This window comes from Physeter macrocephalus, chromosome 4 (assembly GCF_002837175.3).
Source record: "Physeter macrocephalus isolate SW-GA chromosome 4, ASM283717v5, whole genome shotgun sequence".
NCBI lineage: Eukaryota > Metazoa > Chordata > Mammalia > Artiodactyla > Physeteridae > Physeter > Physeter macrocephalus.
In genome coordinates this window covers 22,601,778-22,620,270 of record NC_041217.1, presented here as the reverse complement: position 1 = coordinate 22,620,270, position 18,493 = coordinate 22,601,778, and the positions used below count along the sequence as shown (strand labels likewise).

General features: G+C 38.4%; 1 protein-coding gene across 3 annotated transcripts in view; it reads left to right on the top strand.

The window, feature by feature from the left end:
- The window catches only part of NVL (nuclear VCP like), a 104,455-nt gene that overhangs the window by 67,611 nt on the left and 18,351 nt on the right, over positions 1-18,493 (top strand). For 2 of the 3 annotated variants that reach the window (XM_007109731.4, XM_007109730.4), the window contains exons 19-22: positions 1,260-1,366; positions 10,694-10,770; positions 13,411-13,499; positions 16,441-16,511. In XM_007109731.4, coding sequence (XP_007109793.1) covers positions 1,260-1,366; positions 10,694-10,770; positions 13,411-13,499; positions 16,441-16,511 — 344 coding nt within the window. Of the gene's footprint in view, positions 1-1,259; positions 1,367-10,693; positions 10,771-13,410; positions 13,500-14,981; positions 15,080-16,440; positions 16,512-18,493 lie in introns of those variants that run through there. The other variant, XM_055084046.1, reaches the window with a different exon arrangement.

The window sequence follows — 18,493 nt, the reverse complement described above, 5'->3', positions numbered from 1 at the left end:
CCACAACAGTGAGAGGCCCGCTTACCGCAAAAAAAAAAAAAAAAAAAAAAAATTGCTTCCATTTTATATAATTTGAGATGTTTCATGGGAATTCTAAGTTGATCCATCATGATGTAAAATTCACTATATGGTTCAAATGTAAGTGCAGAATTGAATATGGAGGCATGCATAACCTTGCTCTTAGAAATCTAGAGGAGGTGTAATTTCAAGTTTTTGTGCCATTAGATTAAATCATAATGCAGCAACAACAACAAAAGACTATACTAAGTATTGACAAGGATATGGAGGATCTTGAACTCTCATATACTACTGCTGTTGGGAATGTAAAATGGTACAACTCATTTGGAAAACAGTTTGTTGATCTTTAAAAGTTAAATGTACACCTACAGGGTGTTATAGCCGTACTGCTTTGCATCCCACACTTAGGTATTTACTAAAGAGAGATGAAAGCATATACAAAGACTTGTACTTGAGCGTTCATAGTAGCTCTATTTGTAGTAGTTCAAAACTAGAAACAAACCAAATGTTTGTCAACAGAAGAACTAAAAAACAAATGTGGCTTACCCATACAATGGAATGCTGCTCAGCAATAAAAAAGAATTAAGTACTAATACAAATAACAACTTAGGTGAATCTCAAAATAAGTATGTTGAGTAAAAGAAAGCCGATAGTATATGCTGTTTGATAAAGTGCAAAGGTTTCCTGAGACCAGAATTTTGAGAACCTTTGCCCTGTAGAGTCAGGTGACCCTTAGGCTTTTCAGATGCATGAGGGTGCAAGTGTTAGGCCTCAATCTGCAGTGAGAAGTGGGAGTTGAGAGAATTGAATATGTATGTTAGGAAGATAACCTTGGCAGCATTCTAAGGGGTCCCAGAGAGGGGAAGTTTAGAAATAGGACCAGTTAGGGGGGCATTACATTTGGCCTTGACTTAGGGTCTAGGTAATGGGAGGCGGACTCGATAGAATTGATAGAATGTATCTCCAGTTAGAGGGAAGGGAGAAACCTGCCTGGTATTTGCGGGGGCAGGTGGGGGTCATCATCTGAGATTGAGAATCCTGAAGGAAAAGCAGGTTTGGGGCAGGAAGGAGGCAGGTGGACTTCACTTTCTTAAGGATGAGCAGAATCTTTTAACTGTAAAAAAGTCTAAATTATCAACTTTTTCTCTTAAAAATGTACTCTTCCTATCTCTCATGTTAATTATGTTTTGTAAAAGATTCTGTTTCATTTATTTAAGCCTTTTTCCTCCCTTTGTCTCTAGATATCATTGACCCTGCAATCCTGCGCCCAGGCCGCCTGGACAAAACACTCTTCGTGGGTTTGCCACCCGCAGCAGATCGTCTTGCCATCTTAAAAACTATCACAAAAGTGAGTAAAGGAAGTGGTATATTTTTGTTGACTTTGCTCTTTTTATAAAAACCATAAGCAGTGCATACAAAGTGCAAAGAAGAAAGCAGATCACCCTAAACTGAACTACTGCAAAATAATCTGCATTAACATTTAGTGCAGACATCTTTCCAAACATCTTTACGCAGAATGGGTTGTTGGATGGGTGGATGGTTGAGTGAATGAGAAGGAGGAAGGGGAATAAATTTAACACATTATTTAAATAAAGTTAAATTTATTTGAAATTTAACAGAAAACAAAACTAAAGGAATTATTGAACTTCCAAGTACACGTTTCATTTTAGATGGCATCAGTTTAATTTCTGCTCTGAAAGTTAGATAATTAGCATTCTTATATTTCCCTTTTTCCACTTAACCAGCTTTTGTTCCCAGTATATTTTTTATTTGCCCAGTGTCATCAAGTTTACATTCTGTTCTAGAATCATATTCTTAGTTTCACATTTAAATAGATACAGTACTCACAACCAGCACTTTTGCCACAGCTTTTATGTTTTCTAGTTTATTTCATTTTGTCATTTGGTTGACTGTATTTCGTCATCAGGTTTATTCCATTTATTAATAGTTTATTCAACTGTATTCCTCAAGTTCTTTTCATGATTAAGAATGCCTGTTGTCTTTATAATTAAATGATATATTAGCTTTATACTTAAATGATATATTAAATGATATAATTTTTCCTTGGTCACACAGTCTTTCTGGTCTTTGTAGAAATTGCAGCATGATTTTGGGCATTGAATGTGTTTGTAAAATGTCTGAGGTCAGTCTGATCTTTGTTTTCTCTTTGGTAGGTGACTTGCTTTTTGTGCTTGGATCCCTGAAAAATTCTTTATCTTTGAAGTTTAATAACTGAAATAAGATATGTCCCTGTCAACTTTTTGTTGTTGCTGTTGCTGGTGGTGGTGATAGCGGGGTTTTATTTTGAGTAGTGAAGAACTGGAGTCTGGTGTGGCTTTTTGTTTTGTAGGTGCAATTCTTCCTTCATTCCAGGGAAATGTTTCTGTGTTGTATGTATGAATACTTTTTCTGTATCACTTGTTGGATTTATTTCTTCAAGGTCACTGATTATTCTTATATTAGATACCCTTTGTCTTCCGTATCTTTTGTCTACTTGCTTTATTTTTTATTTATTTACTTTTAAAATTAATTTATTTATTTACTTTTATTTTTGGCTGCGTTGGGTCTTCATCGCTGCGCCCAGGCTTTCTCCAGTTACGGCGAGCTGGGCCTACTCTTCGTTGTGGTGCGCAGGCTTCTCATCGTGGTGGCCTCTCCCGCCGCAGAGCACGGGCTCCAGGCGCGTGGGCTCAGTAGTTGTGGCTCACGGGCTCTAGAGGGCAGGCTCAGTAGTTGTGGCGCAAGGGCTCGGCTGCTCCGCGGCATGTGGGATCTTCCCGGACCAGGGCTCGAACCCGTGTCCCCCGCGTTGGCAAGAGGACTCTTAACCGCTGCGCCACCAGGGAAGCCCCTGTCTACTTGCTTTAATTTGTCTTTTTCTACTGCACTCACTGTGATTAAACTTGAAGTCTTCTCTTTTTTTCCTTTTTTCCTTCCTTTCATTGGAACTCCCAAGTTCATGGAATGAACTTGATGGTTACTTCATCCATACCTTCTCTTTGTCCCAATGTAGAGTGAATGAGTTCTCTCATCACCTTCTCACTCTACCTGGAACTAGTTTTCCTACACTTCACACATTACAATTTGAGGTCTGGTTAATCGCTTTCTGTCCACATTGTTATAGCCTGGGGGTGGGAAGGAGAGCTAAGCTGGTACGGATTTGACCATTATAAGGAAGCCTGAACTTATTCTCTTCTGAAAGAGACCCTGTGAAATGCCTGATGCCTGGACCTGCTCTCTTCATGCAGAGCGTGTCTCATTCCCACGTGCTTGTGCCTCCAGTGCTGCGCAGCTCCTGGGGAACGGCATACCTTGGCGGTTCTTCCTGATTCTGCTGAAATCCCCTGACAGTATATCTGAAAGTTTGTGTTTAGCTTTTCCCAGGGATATCTGCTCCAAAGACTGCTTTTCTCCAGATTGGAATCTTAATGGACATTCATAAGATTTTGTTAGCTTCTTTCCTCAGTGCTGCTTCCCAGGAATGGAGGCCTAATTACTAGCCACTCCAGAATGATCTCTTTCCTTGGAACCCACTTTTCAACATGTACAACATAAGGTTTACCCCCTTTCTTTATTTTGGTTGCCACTGGTAAATTTTTAAACTTAACTCTTTTTTTTAGTATTTTCTTTCTGTGTTGGCAAAGGAAGATTCTGTGTTCCTACTTCACTGGGCCACCCTTACTTAAAAGTGCATAGAGCAGTGTTCATAACTGTCTCCCGCAGGAGGGGGAACGGGAGGATAATCAGCTCTGTGGGTTAACAAGACCCCACTGACAGCAGTACGGAAGCCAACTTGGAGGAAGGTGAAAGTAAAGGTTGTAAAGTGAGGCATGCAGGAACTAAGGCAGTATCAGGAGAATAGCAAAGAGGACATAGATGTGGGGACTATGTAAAGGTTTTAATTAACAGGACATTGGATTAACTATAGAGTTAGGGGGGTAAAGAAGAAGGAAGGTGATTTCTCAGCTTGAGCAGCTGAATAGATGGTGGTGTCTCTCAACATAAGAGACTTAGGAATGAAGAGCTGATGTTATTTGAGTTTCAGGCGCTTGGGCACTATCCAAGGGGAGGCGTGCAGCAGGATGTTAGTCCTGTGGTTGCGAGTTCAGGGGAGTCCTCTGGCTGCGTTATGGTTTCGCCTGTCATCAGCACATAGCTGGTGGTCAGAGGCATGAAAACACATTGCTTTAGTTCAGTGGCTCTCAACCTCGGGCAGTTTTACCATCACCAACAACCCATCTCACCCCAAGGGCAATGTCTCGGGACATTTGTTTATCACCAAGGCAAGGGAGTGATGGTGCTACTGGACATCCTACAACATACAAAACAGCCCTACAGCAAAGAGTTTTCCAACTCAAAATATCAATAATGCCAAAGTTAAGAACCCCTTCTTCAGTTATATGTACTTGTTTCTTTGTATCAATCAAGTTTGATAATGAATGCATCAAGGCATTTCCCTCCCTTTCCGTGGCTCTCTCATTAGAGACTATGAGAGTGAGATTTTGTTTGCTTTGGTTAATGTCTGTTTAGATCTTCCGCCCATTTTTTGTTTGGGTTTGTGTTTGTTTTTTTGATATTGAGCTTCATGAGCTGTCTGTATATTTTGGAGATGAAACCCTTGTCGGTTGCTTCATTTGCAAATATTTTCTCCCATTCTGAGGGTTGTCTTTTTGTTTTGTTTACGGTTTCCTTTGCTGTGCAAAAGCTTTTCTGTTTAGTTAGATTTGGTTTTTTTTGTTTTTATTTCCATTACTCTAGGAGGGGGATCAAAAAAGATCTTGCTGCAATTTATGTCCAAAGAGTGCTCTGCCTATGTTTTCCTCGAAGAGTTTTATAGTGTCCAGCCTTCCATTTAGGTCTTTAATCTATTTTGAGTTTATTTTTGTGTATGGTGTTAGGGAGTGTTCTGATTTCATTCTTTTACATGTAGCTGTCCAGTTTTCCCAGGACCACTTATTGAAGAGACTGTCTTCTCCATTGTATATCCTTGCCTCCTTTGTCATAGATTAGGTGACCATAGGTACGTGGGTTTATCTCTGGGCTTTCTGTCCTGTTCCATGGATCTGTATTTCTATTTTTGTGCCAGTACCATATTGTTTTGATTGCTTTGGTTGACGTATGTGTGTATGTATACACACACAAGCACGTTTATACAATCCTAATTTGTTTCTGTAAATTTCTTATAGTTATAATGATATAATGATGCTACTTTCACACTTGCCTGTGGGAGATCACTAATTAAAGGCAAAGATTGGAGGTATTTGGTGTCGAAGGCCTTACAGATTTGGACCCAGAAAAATGACTGGCTCATTCTTCCAGACGTATGTCATCCACTGTATGATACTCAGCACCGTGGAACAACTTTACACTTCCTTCATCTAGAATTTCAGCGCTATTTGCTAAAATTGTTAGCTCTTGGACTCAGGGGTAAAGGCCCCACTTCAAAGATAAAATTATTAGGAAAATAAGATACTAGAATATTAATCTAAATGAATGATCTTCTAGTCAGTCAACAAGTATTTATTGTAAACTAAAAATATATCCCTGGTTGTGTGTATACTATGGGGAGACTAAGACACATAAGACACAGTCCTTACATATAAGGAGCTTTTCTTCTAGATGAAAAGATAATAAGAATGTTTGTAAAACAGCACAGGCATATTAATTCATTCCTGAGAAAGGGAGAAAAATGAAGGCAACTGAGTAGCCTAGAGATTTCAACTACATAAAGAAATATAAAGAAAAAAGTCAAGAAGAAAACATAGCAAAATATGAACAGTGCTTGCCTCTTGGGGATGGGCTTACAGGTTACTTCTTCTGCCTTCTCAGTGCCCTCCAGTCAGAGACCAGGAACACTTGGAGTTGAGCAAGCAGGGCATGTTTCTCTTTGAAGTGAGGGAGGACCCACACAACAGAGAACTGTGGGGCGTCTCAGTAAGAGGATGTTAGAAAGGACTTCAGTGATTTGTGTTTGTGTTAGGTTTGGGAAGAGTTTAAGGGGCTTTGCTCTGAATTGCTTTCAAAAACCAGGCATTATTCTGTGATTGAGGGTCTTAACAAATCTTACCAAGAAGGAAGACTAGACCAAGGCTAAGGCTGTGATTGGTAAAGAAGCAGCTGTCATTTACATTAGCCGGGACAGGCAGTGTTTGACTCTGTGGTTTGGACAGTGTTCACGTTTTATCTGTGTTCAGACATGATTATGCAGGAACCTTGTTTTTCTCTTGATCCATCCTGGTCACGGAGTGGCCTTCTCTGATGTTGATGTTCTGTGAAATAGTTTATGTTCAACAGGAGAGCACCACTGCCCAGCTGTGAGGGCCCAGCCGGCTCGTAGCAACACCAAGGCCCACTTGCTGGATGTCAGGGCCTGCTTGTCTCTGTCTCAGTGGCTTTATATTTCCAAATTTTCTATCATGAGCATATATGCATATAGCGGGGGGAGGGGTACGGAGAATGTTTTGTGGGTTTTTTTTTTTAAACAAAAACATAAATGTTGAGGTTAAGGAGGAAGGGCCTAGAATTAGATAGAAAGGCCTTTTGGGCAGCCTCCATGCACAAAGTTGTGACTATAGAAAGAAAAGAAACCAGAAAAAGACATTCTGATAAAAATCTATTTGATTTTAAAAGCAACTTTTGTGAGATTGTGGTTTAGACTGTTATATAGTCAGTTCTCAGCATCTGTCTATGCTGAAGGCAAAGGAGGGCTTTTGGCTGTTTAGTCTTAGACTGTACTTTTGCAGCGGTTATGGGCATGTCGTGTTCTTAGACCCACTCCAGAGGAAGGGACCCGCACTGGCCTGAGTCACAGTGCACTTTCTGTTGCCCTCTGAGGAGAGCTGCTTGCACTGCATTTCACATCCTTATCTTACTTTTCCCCTCCAGAGGCCTTGAATGTTTTTGCTTAAAGATCTTTGTTGATGGCTAAAGCTAAAGCAGGCTAGAGGGAGAGGAAGGAGAATCTCTAATTTCAGGGCAGAGTCCACAAGGCAGACCTCCTGCCCATGGTAGTCTTTATAAAGACTCAACCAAAAGTGAGAAAAATTGGCCTTTTTAATGTTTAATAAACCTTTCTATTTCAAAGCTTGCTGGCTTTTTACTTAAGTTCCCCAGATTGTTTTATATATACTATTTCCTCTTTTTCCAATTAATACTTGAAATATTTTGGGGAGATTAGAATAAAATTCTTTAGTCTTGGTCCTAAAAATCTAAAGATCTGTGGGTCAGAGCAACTTCTTAGTATCTTTTGGAGTCTAAGTTTCTTAAGAGAAAAACGAGCAATGACATACTACTTTTTTATATATTCTGTTTGGTGTTTCTGGTAATGATGTGGTAGTAAGAGGTTTATCACTAAAAACCCCTTGGACAAGTAGAACTTTTTTTTTTTCTTAATTTCTGTTTCTTCCTATAAATGTCATTAAAACTTACCCTTATCTCAGAAAGCCAGAAAGGTTATTTGATGTCTGCCAAGTGCTTTGAGGTAATATGCAGTCTTTAAAATAGTGATAAGAATTCCACTAAGAGACCCAAAATTCTCAATATATTTTTTAAAATGTGCCCCGTAAGACTAAAACATATAACATCTCACCAAGAAACATATCTGTTAAATTTTCATGAGCTAAGATAAGAATATCTGATATAATAGAACATGATATTTATTAAGCACTTACTGTGTTCTATGTCCTTTACAAATATAAATATGCTTAATCCTTGCAACTGCCTTTTGAACTGTTTGAATTGAATATTTAAATATTCAAATGAATATTATTTCCATTTTACTGATGAGCAAACTTTTATCTCACAAAAACAGGATACAAAGATGTGTGTTTTTTTTCTTTTTTATTTTATTGAAGAAATATAGTTGATTTACAATGTTGTGTTAGTTTCTGCTGTACAGCAAAGTGATTCAGTTTTTTATATATTTAAAAGAATGTATATATATATATTCTTTTTCGTATTCTTTTCCATTATGGTTTATCACAGGATATTGAATATAATTCCCTGTGCTATACAGTAGGACCTTGTTGTTTATCCATTCTGTATATAGCCAAAAATAAATTTTAAAAAAACAAACAAACAGGACAGTGATAGTTTGAGGTAAAGTTCTCTAGCAGCACAGGGAACATCCATGTGCTGGGTGACCATCTAGGTAGGGTTGATAGTTCCTTTCTTCCTTCCTTCCTTCCTTTCTCATTGCGGTGGCTTCTCATGTTGCGGAGCACGGGCTCTAGGCGCGTGAGCTTCAGTAGTTGTGGCACATGGGCTCAGTAGTTGTGGCTCATGGGCTCTAGAGCGCAGGTTCAGTAGTTGTTGCACATGGGCTTAGTTGCCCCGTGCATGTGAGATCTTCCCAGGCCAGGGCTCGAACCCGTGTCCCCTGCATTGGCAGGCGGATTCTTAACCACTGTGCCACCAGGGAAGCCCTAATAGTTTCTTAAGAACGTTAAGAATCTCAAAAGGGTTCATGCCTTATGAGGTAGCCTCTTGCCCTACCCCCTACCTCCTCCTACTGGTAGATTGAGGGACTCAATAGGGCAGTGTCCTCAGGCTTTCCCACTTCTGACATAGCTTGGAAAGTCCAAATATTTCTTTTCTCCATCATGATAAATCCTTATTACCTGTTCATCATCACTATTTAAACAAGATTTCCCCTCCCCCTCCCCCTTCCCCTCCCAAATATAGCACCAAATTATCTCTGCTTATCTGGAGATAAGATACTGGGTTTTGGGGGGAATTCCCTGGTGGTCCAGTGGTTAGGACTCAGTGCTGTGAACCCGGGTTCAATCCCTGGTCAGGGAACTAAGATCCCACAAGATGCGTGGCCAAAAATAAAATTTTTTTTTAATTAAAAAAAAAGATGCTGGGTTTTTTTAATTACGAAAATACGCAATAAAGATTTGGGGCCTTACCAAATGTCCATTCAGGTGCAGATTTGAACTTCAGAACTCAAGTTTTTAAATTCCTGGTTCAGTGTTATTTCCGCTTTTCAGAACTTTTTATTAAAGTATAATGCACGTACAGAAAAGTAGACATATCATTAAATGTCCAACTTCATGCGTTTTTATAAACAAAACCTTCAAGAAAGAATATTAGCAGTTAACTTCATGGAGACAGAAAGTAGAATGGTGGCTGCCAGGGGCTGGCGGTGGGGGAGTAGGGGAGCGGAGGATTGTCGCTTAACACAAACAAATTTCCATTTTGGGAAGGTGGCTGGTTATGTTTTAGATTGATGATTGCACAGTAATGTGAATGTAATTAATGCCACTAAACTATATACATTTTTAAATGGTTAAAATGATAAATTTTGTTACATAAATTTTACCACAGTAAAAGAGAGAACATTGCCAGAGCCACAGAAGCTGGCCTCCTGCTTCCTTCAGGCACTGCCCACCCACCTCTACCCGCACAAGGTTAACTGACGAGATTGCAGGAAACTTAGGGATCACGCAGTCGGACCGTCTAGTTTTACACACAACTAGAGGGAGAAAAGAAAAAAGCACAAAGATTGTTTCCTAAGGTCACACAGAAAGTTTATTTTCCCATGTTTATTTCGCAGGTCAAAGTGGATTGAATGGAAACATAACAGTTTCTTGAACCTGTGTTAGATGAACATTTGCATTTTATCAAATAATAGCAGCTAGCAGATGTACAGTTTATTAAATTCTTAAACATGCCCAGCTGGGAGGACATGAGAGGACACCCTCTGAGCATGGACCAGACAGAAGCAGGTGATAGCTCAAGGTGCTGGGTCATCTGACCCTCTGCTTGGAGCACCTGCCGAGCTAATATTTACACTTAAGGCTTAATGACATACGTTTATTTACTTTTTTCCTGTGTGTTTCTTCTTAAACTGTTTACTTCCGTGTAATATTTGCTACCAAGGAAAGACAGTATGCAATGTAGATTTAAGTTATGAATCAGAATAATAAAGCAAATACAAACCTACCATCTTAACAATGTCCTATACTTTAAGTCACTAAGAACTGTTTTGTTTGCCTCTGCAGTTTAAGTCACTAAAAATGTTATTAAATATGTACTGTATGCGTGCAAGGTACCATGTTAAGTGTTGTTGGAATTCAAAGGCTGTTTTGATACTTGTCCTTTCTAGCATCTCTTGGTATGAGCTGAAGGGGAATTGGCACCAAAGTCAGGGTTGAGTTTTAGATAAAGGGTTAGGAAAGAGCACATTGAGCACAGAGGGCTTTTGGCTTTTTTTTTGTAGAGCAGTTTGCTGATTGTTCTCTCCTGGCCACATTCAATGTTATTTCTCCCTTCCTAGCCAGCCTCACACCAAAACTAAGCACATATGCACATCACAACTAATCACTGCTTATGTACTTGCCATATTTAATCAGGCAAAGGAAATATGATTCTTCACCTTTGGAAAGATTGAGGGTGGTGGGTTTTGTTCTTGGTGTTTTGTTTTTGCTATAGTACTTACAGATTCTTCAGACTTCACCAGCATAAATTGTTTGCCTTCAGCTTTCCCAAGTTTGGGATCTACTTCTTAACCTCATTTCTCAAAATTGAAATTTGTAAAAATCTGTTACACTAGTCTGGGAGTCAATTATATTCATTTAGTCAAGCAGCCATTACTATTTATTTAGAACCTATTATGTGGGAAAATATAGATCTTTAAAGCCTCAGTGAAAGTGGATTTTTCTCTCTTACTCAGAATGGCACCAAACCCCCACTGGATGCAGATGTAAATTTGGAAGCAGTTGCTGGTGACCTTCGCTGTGATTGCTATACGTGAGTATCTCCGTCTCCACAATCAGTTAACTCTCTGAGGCTCAGTTTTCTCATGTGCAAAATGAGGGAGAATGATGTTGGGAGGATTAAATTAGGAATCCTGTAAAGCACCCAGCGTCTGGCTTTTCCACCTTCTTCCTTCTTAGAGAAGGGACTACCCATTTTGAGGCTCTGAGGAGTTCCCAGGAGTAAGGGGAATCCTCTCATCTGTTCACTCGTGGTACTCAGCTACCCTGACCACCATCACTGCCTTTCACAAATTGTCTCTGTCGTTCCAGAATATTAAAGCAGACATTTCATTACCAGCTGCCAAATTATCGAGGTGCTTCAGCATTTAAAAGGAAGTAATCTACAAGTTTTTCAAGCCTCAGAATGCATTTTTCACAGCACACCTGTTAATATTCACACAGCCTGTAGTAAAAGCAGGAGGTCAAATATTTCTGCCTTCAGCTTTCATGTGTGTGTGGTGGTGGTTGTTTTTGTTGTTTCCTTCATGTGTTTTTAAGTAAATTTGTTAACTTTCCTAACTTTGGTTCACAGGGAAGAAAATGAAACTCACGTTGGACTAACAGGGGACATCTCTCCCTCTGGCTTATTTAAAAAACCCTGTTGATTGTCCACAATATACTAGCGTGTTCATGATATTCCTCTAGGTCAAGGTCAAATAATGTGCTTTCTGAAGCTAAGTCAATCAAGGAAAGCAGTGTTTTAATCTTTGAGGTCTTCAGGAGTCTGTTATTCAGCAGTGTAAATTTATATCCAAGGAACATAGCCACCGGTACTGATATAGGCACTCAGTTCTTTCCAGTTCTGGTTGAAGAATTGCACATAACCGTCTCTCTCTCTTTTTAAAAAAAATAAATTTATATATTTATTTATTTATTCATTCATTTTTGGCTGCGTTGGGTCTTCATTGCTGTGCACGGTCTTTCCCTAGTTGCGGCGAGCGGGGGCTCCTCTTCATTGCGGCGTGTGGGCTTCTCATTGCATTGGCTTCTCTTGTTGCAGAGCATGGGCTCTAGGCGCGCGGGCTCAGTAGTTGTGGCGCACGGACTTAGTTGCTCCGTGACATGTGGAATCTTCCTGGACCAGGGCTTGAACCCGTGTCCCCTGCATTGGCAGGCGGATTCTTAACCACTGCGCCACCAGGGAAGCCCACATAACCGTCTCTTATTAAGATGATTCCACTTGAAACCATGCTGGTCATTTTTAGGGCATGTGGCCAGGATCCAAAGTTTAATGTCCAATTTTTTTCATATATGAACATCTAAGGATCTGAGTCTTGATCTTTGTTCTGCCACCTCAACCCCAACGCGCCTGAGAGACTTGCCTCACTCTGGTCAGGACTCTTGGCTCAGTTAGGAAAGTAGTGACTGTCTCAGTGAAAGGGAAATGGTCCCCCAGGCCGTGCTGGTGAGGGGCGTATGTAAAAGCCCTACCTTACCTTTAAGGAGAATGTCTCTCTTCCCCTCATTGGGAATCAAATGCATTCCAGTCTATAATTAATGAACTTACTGCTAAAGAAAATAAGACTTAAGTGAGTAGTTTACATGTTTGAGTGCTAAAATCTGAAAAGATTTTCAGTTGGTAGCAGAGGCAGTTTTGATGGCAGAATTTACCCTGGGCCAAATCTTCTGGATTATACCACGTAAGGAGTCAGTTAATAAATGGGTTAGGCTTAAAGTTGAATGTTGTATGTTTTGAGTTTAATGCCACTGTCTTCACAGTTTGAAAGGCAGTATAATACTGCAGTCTTCAGCTACTTGTTACATTATTGGTTAATGTGTGTGATTATTAAATAATGTTACAAACCTAACAGGTAACCAACAGAAAAATTGGATTCAGTTAATAATTTAAACTCTGTGGGTCTTTAATTTTATTAGTTATGCAGATTGTCACATTATATGTTAAATGTTTGTCTAGAAATGAGGTTTTTATCCCCCAATTCAAAATCTTTCTCAAAGCATCTGTAAGAATCCTGTTAAAGATGTAATGTATTGAAACACCAGTCAGCCCCAATGTCTTTCATTGAACTCGAGAACCATGCTGACTCAGCATATTACACAGAACCATTAAATGAAGACTTGTTAGTTCTTGTCATATTTTAAGTAATTTATGATGTGTCCATTCAGCTTGAGCCTGAATCAAGTGCATCAAAGACTTTTTAGCCTTTGTATTTTCCTTTTTTGAACTAAGGGTCATAAATGATCTTTTATATAAGCTTAGTTTAGACATTAGGTAATATACTAATGGTATATACTGGTAATGGGCCAGTTAGCACTTTAGCATGGGCCTTGTGAATGAAAATTTTACAATAAATAATGTATAAGTTGCTTTCTACTGACTGGTTGTTTTAGACTTTTTATATTATCATTAGTATCTATAGTGATTAGCATGGGAATATTTATGGTTCATTGCATTGTTTCCTTCATAATTTCCTTTCTTCTGAAAGTTAGAAATATTTTAGGTGAAAGCTAAAAGCTCTTTCCTACTGACCATGATCAGTTTATCCCACCTTTATTGGTTAGTGTCTTTCCTGATTGTTTAATATGTGACTTAAAAAGAAATTGCTGTCAGACTTTTTTCTGGGCTTTTTCAGTGTCTAAGAATAAATGAATAAGAACGGTTCTTTTATTACAGGGGTGCAGATCTCTCTGCTTTGGTACGGGAGGCTTCTATCTGTGCCTTGAAGCAGGAAATGGCAAGACAGAAGAGTGGAAGTGAAAAAGGTATAGTTCTCTACAGAATCTCTCAGTCCTAGTTAATTCTGACTCTGGATACCTAAAATCACTGTTAACCTGGAAAATGTCCATTTTCTAGCATCTATCATCTGTGATATTAAAACTGACATTTTTCTGATGAGACCTTTAGCAGCTATTCTGGAATATTACATAACCTCTGTGGCTGACAAGTACAATAATAGCAAAGTTATTTGATGCCTAATAAAATGTTTTCTTTCCTTATCATCATATACAAACGTTTAGAGTTAGGCAAGTAGGTCCATTTACTGTCTTCATCATGAGTTTGGTCTATTTATCAATACTGGAAAACTTTCTCATTCTTTTTCTAAGGTGATACCTACTTTCCTGTTAAAATGTAGCCTAAATTGAAGAGCTTAGAAAACACACAAACAAGAAGTATAAATTGAAATAACTTTCCATATACTTACATTTTTCTTTGGGGCCATGTCAACAGCTTTGCATTGTTCTTCACATTTGACAGTGTCTTTGATTGTATTATTTGGGTTACAAAACGATTCATTTGTGACCTGCAGGCCGACCATGCCAAGTACAGAAATAGCCTCTATTTTGCTTGGTTCCTGGGACAGTTGTTTGATCAGTTGCAGTGTGTGGCCGTCTTCCTTACAGTACTGTCGAATACCTTCTTCAAAAGACCAGCCTTGTCCTCAAAACCTGTACTTTCATCTGAAGTTCAAGTCTAGGTTGATCTCCTTTTATTCAGTAGATTTCCCAGAAGATGTCTTTCTTTATTCATATTTATTTCTTTTATTCTTTTCCCTTTTTTCTTTGGCTACCAGGAATCTTGGAGCTAACTTTTCTTTACAGTTGCAGCAGCATATTCTTAGCTTAGATTTGTCAACACACATGTCTTATTGTGAGGTCCCTCATTTTTTTGGTTAAGATTCAGTTATCTGAACTTCTTTTATTGTAAGCTATTTTAAATTCGTTTTGGAAGTGGGTGGGATATAATTAGCAAAACTAGTATGTCTTATAAGAAATCATTATGTGGTAGTATGCTACCTGAGAGCTGAATCTGATGACTGTCTTTGGATTTGTTTGTCACTAAAAATTAGCAGGCCTCTATATATGTATTGGCTGCTACTAATAATTCTGATTGGGGACTTCCCTGGTGGTGCAGTGGTTAAGACTCCATGCTCCCAATGCATGGGGCCCAGGTTTGATCCCTGGTCAGGGAACTAGATTCCGCATGCCACAACTAAAGATCCCACATGCCACAACGAAGATCCCACACATGGCCTTGAAGATCCCACACATGGCAACGAAGATCCTGCGTGCCGCAACTGAGACCCGGCACAGCCAAATAAATAAATGTGTTTTTTTTTAAATAATAATAATTCTGATTGGATGTTACTTTATAAACATGTGTAACAAATTCTGACATCCCTGCTTTGCTACAGTTTGCATTTGCAGCTGCCTGTCCTTCAGGGACTTTTCATTGATATCTTACAGAACCTGAAATCAGTAATGCCATTCAACTTCCATTTGACCTGTGCGGCAACACATTGTCTTTTACTTTTAGGTAAATACACTATCTTAATATCTGTATAAAAGTTTACTATTTTAAGTGTAAATTGTCATCACTTAAGTTGTCATACTAAAATTGTAAACCAAGCCTTATTTAACATTTAGTTATTAAATTTCTCTTACTATGTGATGGCATAACCTTATAAGGAATTAGAACACCCTTCTATTCCAGTGTTGTGATATGACCTACATATATTGTGTATTATGATATAAATCCATAACATCTAATTACGTGTATGCACTCTTGAATACTGTGGAATTCTACTTCCCATTCTTAGTTAAATTTATTTGAATTATCCTGAAAGAGAACTGTTCTAGTTCTTCTTCATGAACATTGCCATTAAGTTAAAGTAAACAGTACAAAGATAACAAAGGGTTATCTGTTTATGAGTGATAGTTTTCTTTGTGTGGTACTGCATTAAAACCTGAGGAGCAGAAGGTGGGGAAAATGGGGAGATACTGGTCAGAGGTTACAAGCTTCCTGCTACAAGATGAATAAGTTCTGAGGATCCAGTGTACTAATTAGCAATACTATGTTATATATAGTTAACCCTTGAACAACATGTGTTTGAACTGTGCAGATCCACTTACACGTGGATTCTTTTCAGTAAATATGTAGTATAGCACTACACAATCCACACTCAGTTGAATCCACAGATAATGGAACCACAGATTCGGAGGGCCAACTTTAACATTATATGCAGATTTTTGACTGAGGGTCGCCACTCCTAACCCTGGCATTATTCAAGGGTCAGCTGTACTTGAAAGTTGTTTGGAAAGTAGATCTTAAAAATTATCACCACAAAAATAAAAAAGCTATCATGAGGGGATAGAGGTGTTAACTAACCCTACTGTGATAACTATTTTGCAATATATTCACCCATCATATCGTCACGTTGTACTCCTTAAACTTAAATGTATTATATGCCAACAATATCTCAGTAAAGCTGGGAGAAAAACGAAGTAACAAAACACATGAACTGTCTTCTTTAAAGGATAAGAATCTTTCTCTAATTAAGTCTGGACAAAGTACTTTTTGGTATAATTTGTTCCATAATAAACTGTTTTGATTGCTGGGGGAAAAAAGATTACAAATAAAAAGATTACACTTTTTAATACAGGATATTATAAACATTACATGTTTATGTAAAATTAAATGTGGTCAGGTATATGTAAATTAAATTAAAATTAAAAAGTGTCTAAAAACTCTTGAGCAGAATATATCTGGCTTGAATATTGTTCTGAAAAAGAGTAGAACCAGTGTCATCATTAATTTCCTCAGTGTTCCCCTTGAATGCTTAGAAGTCTTTCAAGAGAAATTAAGTTGTAAATCACAATTAGCATACTGTACCCAGATATGTATATTTATGCATTTGCTCCACAGGTGAACTCAAGATTAGTCAGAAGCACTTTGAAGAAGCTTTCAAGAAAGTAAAGTCATCTGTATCAAAAGAGGTAAGCAATGCTCTTAAAGGTATAAGAGAAAAGCGACTAGAATTGAGAGTTGTAGGTATGTGAACTCATGAAAACCAGCAAAACAGTTGCCTCTGTGAGAGTGTTCTTGAGAGACTGTAATGTTGAATGTTTTTAGAGACTAAACACAAAGAGAAAATGACCTCTTGTGTCTGTTTCCACAAGCTCAGAATTTTTAATCAGTCTCATTCAAGTATTATTGGACCTGCTTCACCCTTTTAAACAAATAATTTCTTATCTTCTTCAACCTAAGCTACCCAGACTAAGCACTATAGACTTACCTGTAGTTTCAGGAGACTAAAAATACCTTCACCATAAGGTCAGAGAAGGGTTAAAAATCACTGTGACTTGTTCTTACAAACAATACTAGATTTTCCCATATTTATTTCTTACTGTGTTGAGGTATTCTGTTTGTAATAAGTTAAATGTTTCCTATTAAGTGAAGTCAGGTTACTATGACACTTACAAAGAGAGCAACAAAATATCCAACCCTAAGAAATGCATAAATTGAAAACTGTTGTGATAAGTTTTGTTCACTTGGATATCTTGTGTTTCTGAACTCCTAGAATGTGCCTTAGCCACGAGATCCTGTTTATTAACTATACTAAAAATTCCTTTAAATCGTTTGCCATTTATTACCGCAGGCTCGGTGTTTATGATTACTCATTGAAAACACTTAAGTCCAAGTTCAAACACTTACTGGGTTGGCCAAAAAAGTTCGTTCAGGTTTTTCCATAACATCTTAGAGAAAAACCCGAACAAACTTTTTTGGCCAACCCAATATATGCAATGGGTTGCTTTGTTCCAGTGCCTCCCGTCTTGGTGTAAATGCTCTAAGTTAGTTGACCATCTTATCACTTTTAACTAAAATAATCAGTTAAGGGGTTTGGGCTGGTGGTGGTATCTTTTAGGCCTATGACTTACTTCTTTTTCTGCTAGAGTAAAGTCAAGTCTGCTGAACTTGGACTGGGTCTTCTACCATATTTGGAGAAACGAAAGTCTGCTTTGACCTCTCAGGCATTTTTGTATACTAGAGGAAATGTTTTTATTTTATTGAATATCTTTGAATAAGATAATCTTATTAATTAAAATCAGAAACAGTTTTACAGTTAATCTTACTGGAAGTTTTCATTCTGATTAACAAGAGAGTACTGATATGTGTCCTTCCAAAGATTTAGTCATTAAAAAGTATCTTTTTTAATTGAAATTGTTTCTTATCTACAGCCAAGTTTTGAGGCTTTTCAAGAATTAGGACATACTGACATAGCTTCACATTTGGCACTCTCATCCTGTAACCTTACTTTTTTAAAGTGAAATTTAATTTACCTATGTAATGCACAAGTACAGTTCTGTAAGTTTTGGCAAATGTAACCAGCACTACAATCAATATAGAGGACATTTTAATCACTTCAGTAAGTCCCTTGTGTTCTCTTGTAGTTGTCAGTCCCTTTCTAAACGCTGCTCTAGGTAACCCCTGATCTGACTTCTGTCATCATGCTCAAACTTTGCCTGTTTTAGAACTTTATGTAAATGCAGTCATACATGCAGTCATGCAATATATATTTATTTGTCTGGCTTCTTTTGCTCAGTGTATTGTTTTAGAGACTCATCCACTTTGTTCTGTTTTTCACTAGCTTGATCTATCCTCTTGCTGAGTAGTTTCCCATTATATGAATATACCACAATTTGCTTATCCTTTCCCCTGTTGGTGGACACTTCAGTTGTTTCCAGTTTTTGGCTTTTATGGATAATGGTGCTCTGAATGTGTGGGGGGGTTTTTTTGGGGGGCTGGGGGGAACATGTGTTTTTATTTATCTTGAGTAAATAACCAAGAGAGGGGACTTCCTTGGTGGTCCAGTGGCTAAGACCATGCTCCCAATGCAGGGGGCCCCAGTTCGATCCCTGGTCAGGGAACTAGATCCCACATGCTGCACCTAAGACCCGATGCAGCCAAATAAATAAAT